At 45.0% G+C, this 13,668-nt stretch overlaps 1 protein-coding gene across 1 annotated transcript in view; it reads left to right on the top strand.

Moving 5' to 3' along the window:
* foxo6b (forkhead box O6 b) overlaps nt 1–7,184 on the top strand; it is a 43,256-nt gene extending 36,072 nt beyond the window's left edge. The window contains exon 2 of the mRNA XM_067611598.1: nt 2,915–7,184. Coding sequence (XP_067467699.1) covers nt 2,915–4,642 — 1,728 coding nt within the window. The 3' untranslated portion in view covers nt 4,643–7,184. The remainder of the gene's footprint in view (nt 1–2,914) is intronic.
* Nucleotides 7,185–13,668: the final 6,484 nt, after the last annotated feature.

Raw genomic sequence — 13,668 nt, 5'->3', positions numbered from 1 at the left:
TTTCTTGATAAATTGCACAGTGGCTGTCAATTGAAAACCCTTACCCTGAGTTGATTCATGTTGATCAGATGCCACACACATGAGAATGAATATGTTTGTCGAGAAATTTAGTTCCATCAAGAAAACTGCAGCACATCTTGAAGAGCTCTAGAGGCCTCTATATGTAGCGTCACTCCAACCTCTTCTAATTTGTTGAGGATTCATTGGCTTCTTATTGCTCCCCTGTGTTCAGATAATAGGCCCTTACAATCACAAATCATCATGTTTGGAGACTGAAGTGTTGAAATTAGGTGGTGAAGGTGTTCAGTATTGGCACCAAACTTTCACTATTAGCAGTTCAGATCCAAAAATGTCAAGAATTTGAAAAGATGTTAGTTGAATATATATATATATGAGAGAGAAGACAATGCAGAGAGCAGCCACATTATAGTATAGTATGATATATCAGCAGGTGAAGGAACAGCAGTTTACTATTGTGGTGTAATTGTTGCTCTGGTAGTTGTATGTATGCTCTCCTCCTCTCTCACACACACACACACACACACACACACACACACACACACAAACTGCTAATCACAGCTTGGTACAGGTAGTGAGGCATTGGAACTACTGGTGATTGAGCCTCCCTGGTGGATTGGAAGCAGGAATCTGACAGACTCAGATAAAAGGCTGTTTGGAGTTGCCTGCAGCATCAAACAGCATCAGCCCCCTCTCCTCCCCCGCTTCCCCCCCATCTCCTACCCACCATCACCTCCCCTCTCTTCATTTCTCCCTCTTTTGGTTTACTCTGTTGCCATGGCTACGCCCAGCCGTCATGTTGAGGAGGAACCTGTCAGGGCGCCGCTCTCAGATCACCTGACGCGGGTCACCTCCACTTGCGGCCTCTTTCACACGGCGTCATCGTTCAATTTGGCTTTGATTAAGTCTGCGCTTCATAGCGCGCCGCGGTTGAGAAGTGCAGTCGGCTTATTTCGCCGCTGAACATTGAGCTCGTGCAATTTTTTTGCCGACCTGGTGTTTTGAAGAGCACCCCTCTGAACAGCAGAGAAAAAAAAAAACACATCCAATCCAATTGCCACATCTGTGAAGAGAGTGTAGTCAAAGCAGCGTGATTTGAGTGGAGGATGGGATGAAATTACCTGTTTGGAGTCATGCTGAGGGGATGGGTGTATGTGGAGGGGGCTTTTCTACATGAATGAGAATAGTAGTAGGTAGGATACAAGACTGATTTGAAACCCACTTAAGGTTGAATTCCCCCTGTAAACACTTTGCAAGAAACCTATTACCTGCTGTTCTGGATGCTGTGCTTTTCATAATATGTTGAAACAACAAAAAGCCGTCACCTCTTTTAGTTGGCTGTCCAGTTCTCAGCAATGTGGCTCAGTATGCAGCCAGAATAGAGGAAGGGGTACATATGCTGACTGTATGGATTGCGCTGAAGGGTGAAATGTAAGCTGGCCCCCCTCGAACACAGATTTGCATCTCCTGCTGTTTGTTTCCGATATTCCGCTCGCCTATCAGCGTGAATGAATGAATGAACGAAGGAGGGGAAGAAGGGGGTTGGAAGTTGTATAAGGTGATGAGAGGATGGATGTGGAGAGAGGGAGCGAGTGAGCAATGTCGTGATCAAGAGACGGTGAGACACAGAGAGGGAGATGAATGGGACTGAGAGCAGGAAAATTGGACAGGAGGCGGGGAGTGAATGAAGATAGAGAATGGCCCGAGATATCAGGAGACAGAGATTGTGAGCTATGTGCAGGTAATAAACAAGGCAGAAATAGATAGATATCTCAAGAGAGGAAAAGAAAAGTGTGATTGCGCGCTTGAGGTAGAGGATGGAGGTGGAGGTGGAGGGGTGGGGGGTTGGGGGTTGTTGCTCCCAAAAGATCAGAAAAGAGCGAAGAGGCAAAAGAGAGGAAAGAAAGAGAAGGCGGAAAAGCGAGGGGAGGAAAGCTGGAGAGAGTGTGAATAATGACACAAGCAGGAAAGATTTGGATGAACATGCTGTACTTAGACTAACTTGGCCAGCTGAGATGATGTGTATCCCTGCTAAGCTCTCCTTTAGGCAGGCTTAGATCTCATCAACTTACACCAGGTTGGCACCGGCTTCAAATGCTGCTGGATTAACTATACAGCTGCCACTCAGACAGTTAAACAGGGGTCTGGAGAGGCTTATCCTATACATCCCCCCGCACTCCACATTCACCCACAACCACCGCCGCCGTCCTCCTTCAAAGCTAACTTGCAGGAAGACTTTATCATAACGATATCCGCTGCTGTTGCCTCTGGTCATGTTAATTGTGTCATGATTTTAAAAGAGGTTAAATGAGCATGTCCCCCCCCCCCCTCCACTTCCCCCGTTTACTTCCCCTCTATCTTATTCCAGGCCTATGTATGAGTGTTTCTTTTTTCATTCTGGTGCTCTTCCAGTTCTTCTCCTGCCAAATCACGCCTCCCCCTCCCTCCCCGTCTCTGGCTGGAACTCAGGCTCTCATATTTGGAGGCCCTGCAATCGATATGGGCTGTCTGTGATTGGGTTGCCTCGCGTGATTCATTTCTGTAACCTTGGTGATGGTTTGATGTGGAGGCTGCACCCATGTCCATATTATGACTCAGTGAGCGCGTGTGGAGAGGAGAGGCTGGTCAGGGGAGGTATCGATTGGTCTTTCACTCTCCCTGCCCTCTTTGCTCTCCCCTCCATCTCCCTCTCTTTCTTTATCCATCTTTTTTCTCACTCGCAGTGCAGCCTTGATAGTTTGGCCATAATTTGAAATGACTTTGTGTTCTCAAGAAATGATTATTTAACCCTAAATGTTCCCTCAGGTGTTAATGTTTATCTCTTTTCTCTCTCCCTTTTCCATCTCCTTCTCCCTCTCTCCTACCATCTTCTTCCCATCTTTCTCTCTTATTCCAGAATTCGATCAGGCACAATCTGTCCCTGCACAGTCGCTTCATCCGTGTGCAAAACGAAGGGACGGGGAAGAGTTCCTGGTGGATGCTGAACCCAGAAGGAGGGAAGATGGGCAAGGGACCCAGACGACGTGCAGCCTCTATAGACAACGGCACCCGCTTTCTGAAGACCAAGGGTCGCATTAGCAGGAAGAGAGCGGGGGCCATAGGCCTTGGTCGGGGACAAGGTCAAGGACCTGGACCTGCAATGCAGGGCTCTCCAGAGCATGGCAGTCCAGCTGGGAAAGGAGGTGTTGGCATGGGGGGTGAGGAGTACGACACCTGGACAGATCTCCATTCTCGCACCTCCTCCTCTGCCTCCACCCTGAGTGGCTGTCTGTCCCCGATCCTGGCTGAGGCAGAGGCTGATGAACCAGAGGAGGGGGGGCTGTCCTGTTCAGCCTCACCACGACTGTACCCCAGCCCCACCAGCACCCGCTCCCCGGCCCTGGGCACTGGAGGCCACTGCCCCACTGTGGAGCTGCCACAGCTGACTGATCTGACTGGGGCTATCAGTCTAGACGAGAGCGGCTATCCCCAGCCACCGCAAATCAAATGCAACGGATATCCCTACGTGCCTGGGCCCAAGGCAGAGGGCTCCTACTGCGGGCCTATGTATGGGCAACCCTCTATGGGTATGCTCCGGCACCACACTCCCATGGAGACCATCCAGGAAAACAAGCCAACCAGCTTCCAGCGCCCAATGAGGGGCTACTCAGAGACCAATGCTCTGCAGAGTCTTCTTACTGGAGGTCCTCCGTATTGCAACAAAGACACAGTGCTGGGCCAGGGACGGGAAACACACACACTAATGACACAGGGAACCAATGGCATTCACAACCAGCACAGCCACAATCAGAATCGAAGCCACAATCATAACCACAGTCACAGCCAGGATCACGCACACAATGCCAGTCTACACAATGGCCACGGCTCAGTCCATGACCAGAACACAACCCACCATCAGAACCACAATCAGGGTCACAAACACCAAGCCAGCCTCGACTACAGCCACAGCCACAAACCCCACCCCGCCCATGACTACGGTCCGAGTCAGGAGCACGGTCACAGTAACAAAGTAAACCCCAGCCATGACCACAACCCTCGCTCTAGCCAGAGCCACATGCACAACCACAACCCCCACAACCCTCATAACCCTATGCACAGTGGGCCTCACCCCCAGGCCCTCTCCCCACGGGTGAGCACTGACATACTGCAGCCCTACAGCCTCAAGACCTCTAACCACTACGGGCCCCGTCCTCACCTCCCCACATCGCCATCCCTGCCACCTAACCCTGCTGGTGTCATGGACGTTCCCCAGGACCCTTGCCGCCTGGCGTCTGCACCTCACCCCCGTCACCAGCCTTACCCCGGAGCTCACCATCAGGGTATGACCGACTCCTGGCACGGCTACTACCACAACAACCACCAGTCGGGGAACACTGGTTACCAGGGGCAACAGCACAACTCCCATAGTAGAATGGCTGCTAACTTGGAGATGGAGAACGTCCCCAACAGCCTGGACTGTGATGTAGATTCCATCCTGCTCAATGACTTTATGGACACAGAGAGCATGGACTTTAACTTTGACGGCTCTCTGTCCCAAGGCGTGGGCATGGGGATGGGCATGAGCTTAGGGGCGTTTGCTTGCCCTCCACCGGCGCACAGCAACCAGAGCTGGGTGCCAGGGTGAACCCAGGCCCAAGGGCTTGCATAAACACATGACTGGAACGCTCACCCAGTGGGCCAGGCTGCTGGTGGGCTGTACCCTTGGACTGACTGACTGTGATTCTGTTTCTCTGAGACTGTAGAACAAAATACGTATTGTCATTTTGTTTCCTGGGGACTCCCTACACACCCACATCCTACTCTTCCTCTCTTTCTCCCCCCTTTTTATAAAGCCTTCTGTCTCCATATTGAACCTGCCCCCAATGAGCCCATCGCTAAAGCCCCCACTGTTCATGCCCTTCAGTTATTTTTTTAGTTTTTTTTTTATGCTCTCCTCCCAATGTCGTCCTGCCTGTCCCAAGCTCTCAAGCACTTTACATCCATCCTTTCATTCAGATGCAGTAACACAAAGACCAGGCAAAGTCACGTTGTTTGTTGGCTTAAGTTTAATGTATGCAATCCACTTTACAGTATTATCTCCTCCTACAAAGGAGGTGTTGTTTTTGACTTGAGAACATGATCAAACAGCTGCATAAATAGGTTTCAATGTAGAGGTGTTCTCAGATTGGGGGTTATAAGGCAGGGGAGGCTTTGAGGTTTAAGGATGAAGAAAAAAGGAGGTTTTTTAGAAGAAGTGGGAATAAGAACTAAAGGGATGGAGGGATAGAAAGGAAGGAAACTCCAGGGTCAGTGTGACTTCTCCTCTCTCGGTGGACAGCGGTGTTTCCTGTTCTGCTCAGTGCAGCAGGACAGTCATCCATCAGGCAACCATCAGCACCACTCCATTGAAATGCAACGTCCCTTCTTTAATCTCCAAAGTAATGCCAGAGTGATGCATCACTATTGCAAATCTAATGTGCCACTCTGTGTTTTTTCAACCCCCCCCTCTCCCTCTTCAACTCCGGACACACCGGCTTAATGTGTTTTGGCGAAAGTGATGATTAAAGTCACTCTGCACTAAATGGGGGAGGGATTGAAAGGGGTGGTGTTGGGGAGGGGGGCATTGAGGGGAGATGATAGGAGAGGAGAAATGCAAATATTCCCTCTGTGCCTCTTCCTCTCCATTTTGTGGATTTATGTAGCTTTCCCCATAATGAAATAAGCAACGATCAGAGCCTGCTGTACATCCTGAGGAGCTCTCTGATTGGCCTGCACTGGGCTGCCTCAGCGTGGCTCCTTCACCGGCTGACCCCAGAACAGCTTAGCGAGCAGCTGTGGTCAGGCGAAGATGTTGATGGAGCTGCCGTCCTCAGACCCCAGGCAACCTTGTCTAATTCACTAACACCCAGGTTCAAGCCCACTATGTGCTTTTACTCCTGTGAATTGCACGCTGATGAACAGCGTCAGCAGATTACTATTTGGTGCTATCTCCTCTTCCCAGGCTCCCTCCTATCGCGCCGCCCCATCCCGAGGTTACTCGGAGGGTAAACAAGAGTAATTAACCGCCAAACAAGATGGATGATTTATGCAAGTGTGTGTATTCGCTCATCGGCACAAAGTCATAATTCTTCCCCCCGCCAAGCACAAGGAGGGCGATTTTTGAGAGGTTGCGCCCAGTGACAAGGTAAAGCGGCTGGCAAGTGGTGTGCTTACATCGTCCTTCAAGTCCTTCAAGTCCTTCAAGCAGCCCCTTTACAAGCGTTCCCCGCCCCGTCCTGGCCCTAGCTTTACTTTGCTGTCGTCTTTTCTTGTGCTTGTTCTGTGATTGTGCATTTGTCTGTCCTGTTTCAATACAAGCGTGGATAGGAGCTTTCGTGTGCATTTTATTTTCTTCGTCTCCAGAGGGGGACAACAGGCAAAGGGGGCAATCGCCAACTCTTGTCCTGGCACCATTCCCACTCAAGATAGAGAGAATAGGAACAAGAGAGAGAAGAAAGGTAGATAGATACAGCGGGAGACTGGATGGGAGGGAGGGAGCTAGATGAGTAGGCAGGATCTGTGAGACTGGGGAGAGATTTTCCAGCTCGGTAGCTTTCTGTAGAATTGGCTGTTTGAATCAGGCCAAATGTCAAGTGCTACTCAGCCAGCTTCGGCGAGCTTTGACCAGAAAGCCACTTCTCCCTCATGATCAAGGACAATGACGGGTATTTCCATACAGATTCCTTTTGCTTTCTTCTTTCCTTTTCATGAGTTAAGATGGCCCATTGTTGTAACCCAACTGTAATTTTTTTCTCTGGCCTGTGTGCACTTGTGTGTCAAGCTTCTCGTGGGTGTGTGAGTGTGTGTGTGTGCGTGTGTGTAGCACAGTGATGTACAAGAGAACTGATTAAGGGAATATTGTTGAGAACTAACTTGCCCTGGTATTGTCCAGGCCTGGCTGAGTGCAGCATACATAATATATACAGTTTATATTTATTGGTTAGGGAGATGGGTCTATGGAGGACCGCTCAGACCCGTCACTGCTTTGTCTTCTTTATGACACAGAGGCAGAATGCTATTTCAGTTTGACTACATTTCATTCTGTACATAATCTATATTGAGAAAATTGTATTCTAATTTTTTTGCAAATATCAATTTCTTTTCTAAAATGATGTATCTGCTCATCTGGTGACCGTAAAATAAAAACAAATAAGAACATAGATGTTTTTTTGTGTCTCTTTGTTATTTGCATACACAATGTACACTGCTGCCAGGTGAAAACCTTGTATCTTCTGCATATTAACTCTGAAAGAACTATGAAAAGCAGTTTGTTTTTTGTCAGACCCACATTAGGTCAAATCAGATTTATTTATAGAGCTCAAAATCACAAAGTACAGTTTGTTGCCTTAGAGGGCTTTACAATCTGAACAGCATACTGTCATTAGATTAGGTGTGTTTTATACAAAGTGGGCAGAAATATCAGTAGTAAAATGACAATATGGAGAAGTAGAGAATGACAATAAAAGGTAAAGAAAGTGCAAACATATGTGAAGTATATGGATCAGAGAAGACATTAAGCAACTTCCAGATGCTGGCAAGTGCCGGTAGGACATTATAGACTTCCAGTTCATTACAACTTTATTATAATGCTACACTAATGAATGCAAGATCAGGAAACACAGGTCAAAAAGCATGAGGAGTCAAGACAACAGACAGATTATCTAACGTCTCTTTTATTTGAAGGTAAAATGGAAAGTGAGTGCACAAAAATGTATGTAATAATCCATCATTGCACAGGAGAACTGTCCACACAATGGTAAGTAGAGTAGGCCAGAGGAAGGTGGTCTGTAAACTGATGTTTACAGTGGACACTTTGGGTAATCATTTTACTGTTTGTGCTCATTTATTTCCCAAGTAAGTTTGATTAAACTAGAGGTTGTGGTTCTTGTCCTGGCTGACATATTTCAAGTGATGATACCATGTTTCCAGATGCTAGCAACCTGGTCAGTACAATGTTATTATTACAGATAGAAATAATGACCAAAACAACACAAATAAGCACCAAGATGAAATAGATTGGAATGATCCTTTCATTTTAATTGACTTTTTTTTTTTTAAACAATCAAACACAAAAATCACTGGAGTTATGAGCTTTTCACACTAACAGTAGTCATACAAGCTAATATATAACACAGTTGAACATCAGTGAACATGTGTTATTATATCACAAGATACATCATTAGTTGAATGTGTGGGAGTATATGCACATGCATGTGTTGGAGAACTGTTTTTATAGAACACACATTCCTGTGTTGAGTATGAATGTTTGTGCATGTGTGTCTGCGTATACGTGTGTGTGTGTTGTGTTGTTTGAGTATTCAGTATATGGCAGCATGCATGCATGTGTTTTTTGCCGTGTGTATGTATATAACATAAGGTGTGCTCGTGAATATTAAATGTATGTCTTAGGATTCACGTCTCTGTGTGCACACGTGTGTGCTATGAGAGTGTATTTAACTCACCAGTGTATCACCCCATACCACAGTTTTGGGACTGTCTGAGTGTGTATTTGTGCGTGACTGCCTGCATGTGTACATGTGTTCGTTCCTGTGGTCTGTCATAGGCTACTTTTGGGGACGAATTTCAGACTCAGGACCAGTTAATTTGGGACGGCTTGTCTAATTTGGGACAAAAGCCATGTCCTGAATTGGGGAAAAAGCAGTTTTTTGGGTCAGTGGTTAAGGTTAGGGTGAGGGTTAGGGTTAGGCAAGTAGTGATGATGGTTAGGGTTAGGGTGAGTCTCCAGGAAATGAATGTAAGTTTATGTAATGTCCCCAAAAGTGACCATGGTCTGATGTGTGTGTGTGTGTGTGTGTGTATGTTTTGGTGTGTGTGTGTCTAGTCTAGCGCCTGTGCGATAAGGCTCGTTAGCAACCCGATGCCGTGCCACAGCTGTGTCTGTCCCAGCGGAGGCTTCCTCACTGAGGGACTGACTGCATCTGCACCACTATACTGTGCCACACACACAAACACACACACACACTCACACACACACACACACGACTGAGTCCTCATTGCCCCCTCACCTTTGTTGCTGTGTGTGTGGTGTGAGCCTGCGGAGAGAAAGTCAAACTAATACATAGTTAGTTAGCAGCAGCTCACCTGACAAGATGGCTGATCCCTGTACACCTGGGAAGATGGCGGCACCTGGTGCTACACACACACACACACACACACACACACACACACACACACTGTCAAAAGCCAACAACAGCTCTCCATCATTCCCAGCTCACACCGTTTTTTTATAAGATATGCCTCTCGGATGCTAGTTAGTTCATTTGGTAGAGAGAGGAAGGTTAGTGTGAGACAGAATGCATAATAAGGACGGGCTCCTGCTGCACTCCATGCAAATGTGAAGTCTGATGTGTCAGAGCTGTGATGGATCTGTTCTGACAGACACGGTGACAGCCTGGTGACAGCAACTTAAAAACCTACACTCCTCTCTCACTCTCTCCCTCCTCGTATATGTTTACAACGAGAGCATCTTAATGCACTTTTCCTCCCTAATCTTCCATGTTCCTCTGCAGCTAGTTCAGAGATGTCTCCATATTTCACAGGATTTGGAATTGTGTGATCTAACAAAGGTTGTAGGCTGATATGCAAGCTCTACATTAGTGTATGATATCTGCATAAACTGTATGATGCTGTATAATGCATAGTGCATATGTCAGAAAATATAAGTGAGAGACACTGAACTCTCCACTGAAATCCAGAATACTAGTGCTGCCCATCCTACCAATCAACCCCTTTATAAATGACTCATGCAATACAAAGGTGAAGCTTTGCAAATATTGTAAACTTCTTGATAGATAATTTCATGCCTATATCGTTACTGAAAAGAGGACTTCTATTTAGGTGAATATAATTACACATTGTCAACTGTAAATCAGAATATAAATGAAAGCAGCCCTCAGTAACAAGCTACACCAAACAGATCATCCTATTTCAAGTTTAATCAGTGACAATACCTCATATAAATCATTTAATTTATGGAGTTTTGTTGGAATGCAACAAATTCACCAAAAACTCAAATGATCAACTTCCTCGTTCGCATCTGCACAGACTATTACGAGAGTGAGTCAATTTTAACTACATAGAAAAGCTTCTGTGCAAATTCCACACACAAAGGGATCAATAACACGTACTATTCATAGTAAAAGGCCAGTATTGCCAAATATTGGTATAACTACACTGTACTTTTGTCTTTACTTGTGCATCACATGAGCCTTACACTCTATTTTCCTTGTATAGTGTGTAAGTATACACATTTTTCTAAAATATAGTTTTTAAAAACTAAAATAAATAAATAAATTGTGTTAAGCTTTTTTGATGGTGTGTTTTTTAAGATGATCCAACTTTTTTTTAAAAAAAAAGGCAGAAAGGGAACATTTCAATCAGGTGCTCAACCTCAAAAAACCAACAAAAAACCCCAAAACAAAACAAATCGGTTCAAAATTAGAAAAAGGTGGCAGACTGCCATAGCAGTCAATGCCTGTGGAGATTCGTATTTTATCAAAATATCATTGCTGACGTGTTTTGGCCAGAGGCCCTCCTCAGAGCATGAATAGAGGCCAATGCAATGAAAAGAAAGGGTGATGGTGGGCCATGTTTGGCCTCTATGTAATGTCTTGCATCATCTGGATTACCTGTTCTGATGGCTGTTTTGTGCTCGAAATATGGACTTTAGGAGTTCTTTTATTTTTGTCTGCTAACCTCTGTGAAGGTAACTTTAGATGTGGACATTGTGTGCAATGTAATTATGCTTAAAAATGCAAGAGCTTTAAACATCCATTAACAGGTGAAAAGTTTTCCATAAATTGTAACTCCACAAACTCCACTACATGTTGATAAAGTGAAGCCGGAAGAACACAAAAAGTGAAAGTAAGTGTTCTGATGAGTATTACTTACTATATCATGACAGGATGGAATATATTCCTGATATTAAGCCATGACCACTTACCAAAGAACAAGCAACTCTACAACCACCCTAGTGGCTCCATGAGGCGGTACTTATAGTCACAGTATTACTTTAAGCTAAATGCTAACATGCTGATGTTCAGCTGGTATATATCTTAGTACAGTATGTCAGTGAGCAAACTTTTGCGAATAAGCACTTAACACAAAGTACAGCTGAGGCTGATGGGAATGTCATTAGTTTTGCAGGTATTTGGTCATAAACTAAAGTACTGGGCAAGTTGAAATCTTGACCTGATGATGGTGCTAGATGAAAAGTCAGAAAGATTTATCCTCTAGGAACCATAAATGTCTGTAAAAAAATACCATGGCAATCCATCCTGTAGTTGTTGAGATATTTCAGTCTGGACCAAAGATTGACTGACATTGCTATCTCTGGCTAGACTGGTAGCCTTTCAAAAAACAAAGTACGCTGTCTTTAAATCATCAACCATTTTAAAAAATGTGTTTGTAGTTGGCTTATCTGGTCAGTTTCAGTGAGAGTTATCTCATAATGTAGCATTAAATGGAAAACATTGCTGCTATGGTTAACCACTGCTTAATTTACCTTGTGCACTAATTTAGAACAGTGGACGAACTGTACACCGAATCTGAAAGGATGCCCACCAGCCAATCAGAAATGAGTTTCTGAGCCTAATAAATGGGAAGAATTGTCTCAAGACTAACAGTAGCATGTAAAGCTAAAAATAACCATATTTGAGGAATCTTTTTCACTGGACTGCAACAATATTTATCTTGTATTTGACGTTTGATTTCTCTTTCACAAAGGATGTAAAATGTGACACTGGTGGTCAACGGACATACTGCACAGTTATGTGTCATGATCCTGTCTCAGTGGCCTCCTGACCCCATGCAGCTCCCTGAGAGCCAGTGGGACAGGCTGATGGGACTTCCTGCTGGCAAATGCGTATACAGTGAGCTCACTGCTGTGGTTTATTACAGCAGAGTCTCCCCAGGGATTCAGCTGATGGCGAACATCAAAGCTGTGCCTGGCATATTAGAACAGCGAGAATGTGGGTGGAGGTCATCTCCAATGAATTCTGCCTCATATATGGGACAAACGCCTTCAGCACGTTGCATGAATGCTCATTATCAATTCATGGAGCCATTGAACACTCCCTGTTTCTCTTCAAATTCTTTTTTTTTCCTTGTCTTTAAAGAGAGCTGAGTTTTTTTTTTTTTCTTTTTGAGCATGAATTTCGACAATTCAAACTTCCGCTCAATGACAAGCTACGAGTCCCACGCTGGAAAAAAGGTCCCATGTGTTTGAAGCATCTAGGCCGCTCCATCTTTTTGATCAGCAGCTCGGCTGTGAATTCTGCAGATCAGAAAGTGGATCAGAGGCTCCCTGGGGACCGCCATTTACGTCTGCCACCAGCAGAGGATAGAGAACGTAATTAAGAGTTTGTTAAGATGCCCAAATTCCTTCTCATTTCCACACGCCTCCCTCCATTCGCCTCCCACCCCTCCTCCTCCTGCACCCAGTAGCTCTGATCTCGCCACAGATTAAACCTCTCATTCCCCGAGAAGACGGAGCCATGGAGGGGAGCTGAATCTCCAGCCACACAGGCTGATTATCTTAAAGAGTAATTAGTGAGTGTGACAATCCCAGAGACAGAGCGCTGTGTCGACATGATGGAGATGGATTATTCTGACTGGGGTGTACACAGGCCCCTCTGAAAGGCACAAGAAAGAAAAGTGCATGTGTTGCATGTGCGTTAATTATCGGTGTCACTCATTCTTTATGTGTCTTTATGTGCTTGTTAGTAATTACTGTTCATGTATGTGTATGTATCGGTGTCAGTCAGTCAGTCAGCAAGCAACTTCAAACCACCGCAAGGCAACAATTATCCCCTCAATAATACACGGCTCAGGCTTAGTACATACTGTGAGATTTGAGACTGAATGCTAATTGATCTGGAAGTTGATTGTTACTTTTGTGGGGGAGGGTGAAGACTTGAAAACAGATCTTTCTTGCATAGAAATCTGTCTGGGTCAGTCAGTATGAGAATATATTTCATATTTTATGAACTTATACAGTTCTATTAAGTAATTGGAATCACAAGCGACTAATTAAAAAGGCATAAAGAGCTATCAAAAACAGTTTTGATATAGTGTGCAAAAGATGAAAAATTGAGGAGATATGTGAGGAGTCTTTGGTGATTAGAACTCACTGTGACATTATTGTTTTACACCATGAGCTGTACACGAAATATACCCCTGAAGGAGTCTGGACACTGGTGGTGGTGAAAAAGTGAAAGTAAAACCTAAGCTGAGTTATATTAAGTGTTTACTGAGTGGAGATGTATGTGTCACTATATTAAAACAGTTGCACCAAGCAAATTTGTTCTTATGTAAAGATTAGTTGTTGCTTATAGGCCTATATGACCTGTTTTAGAGAGAAGAGTAAAAGATCAATCAATCAATCAATCTTTATTTATATAGCGCCATATCACAACAGAAGTCATCTCAAGGCACTTTTCACATAGAGCAGGTCAGACCATACTCTTTAATTTACAGAGACCCAACAGTTCCCCCATGAGCAAGCACTTGGCGACAGCGGTAAGGAAAAACTCCCCTTTAACGGGTAGAAACCTCAAGCAGACCCCGGCTCTTGGTGGGCGGCCATCTGCTTTGACCGGTTGGGTTGAGAGA

The sequence above is a fragment of the Thunnus thynnus genome, chromosome 15 (assembly GCF_963924715.1).
Source record: "Thunnus thynnus chromosome 15, fThuThy2.1, whole genome shotgun sequence".
NCBI lineage: Eukaryota > Metazoa > Chordata > Actinopteri > Scombriformes > Scombridae > Thunnus > Thunnus thynnus.
The sequence above is the reverse complement of the archived record's forward strand: the minus strand, read 5'-3'. Positions and strand labels throughout refer to the sequence as shown.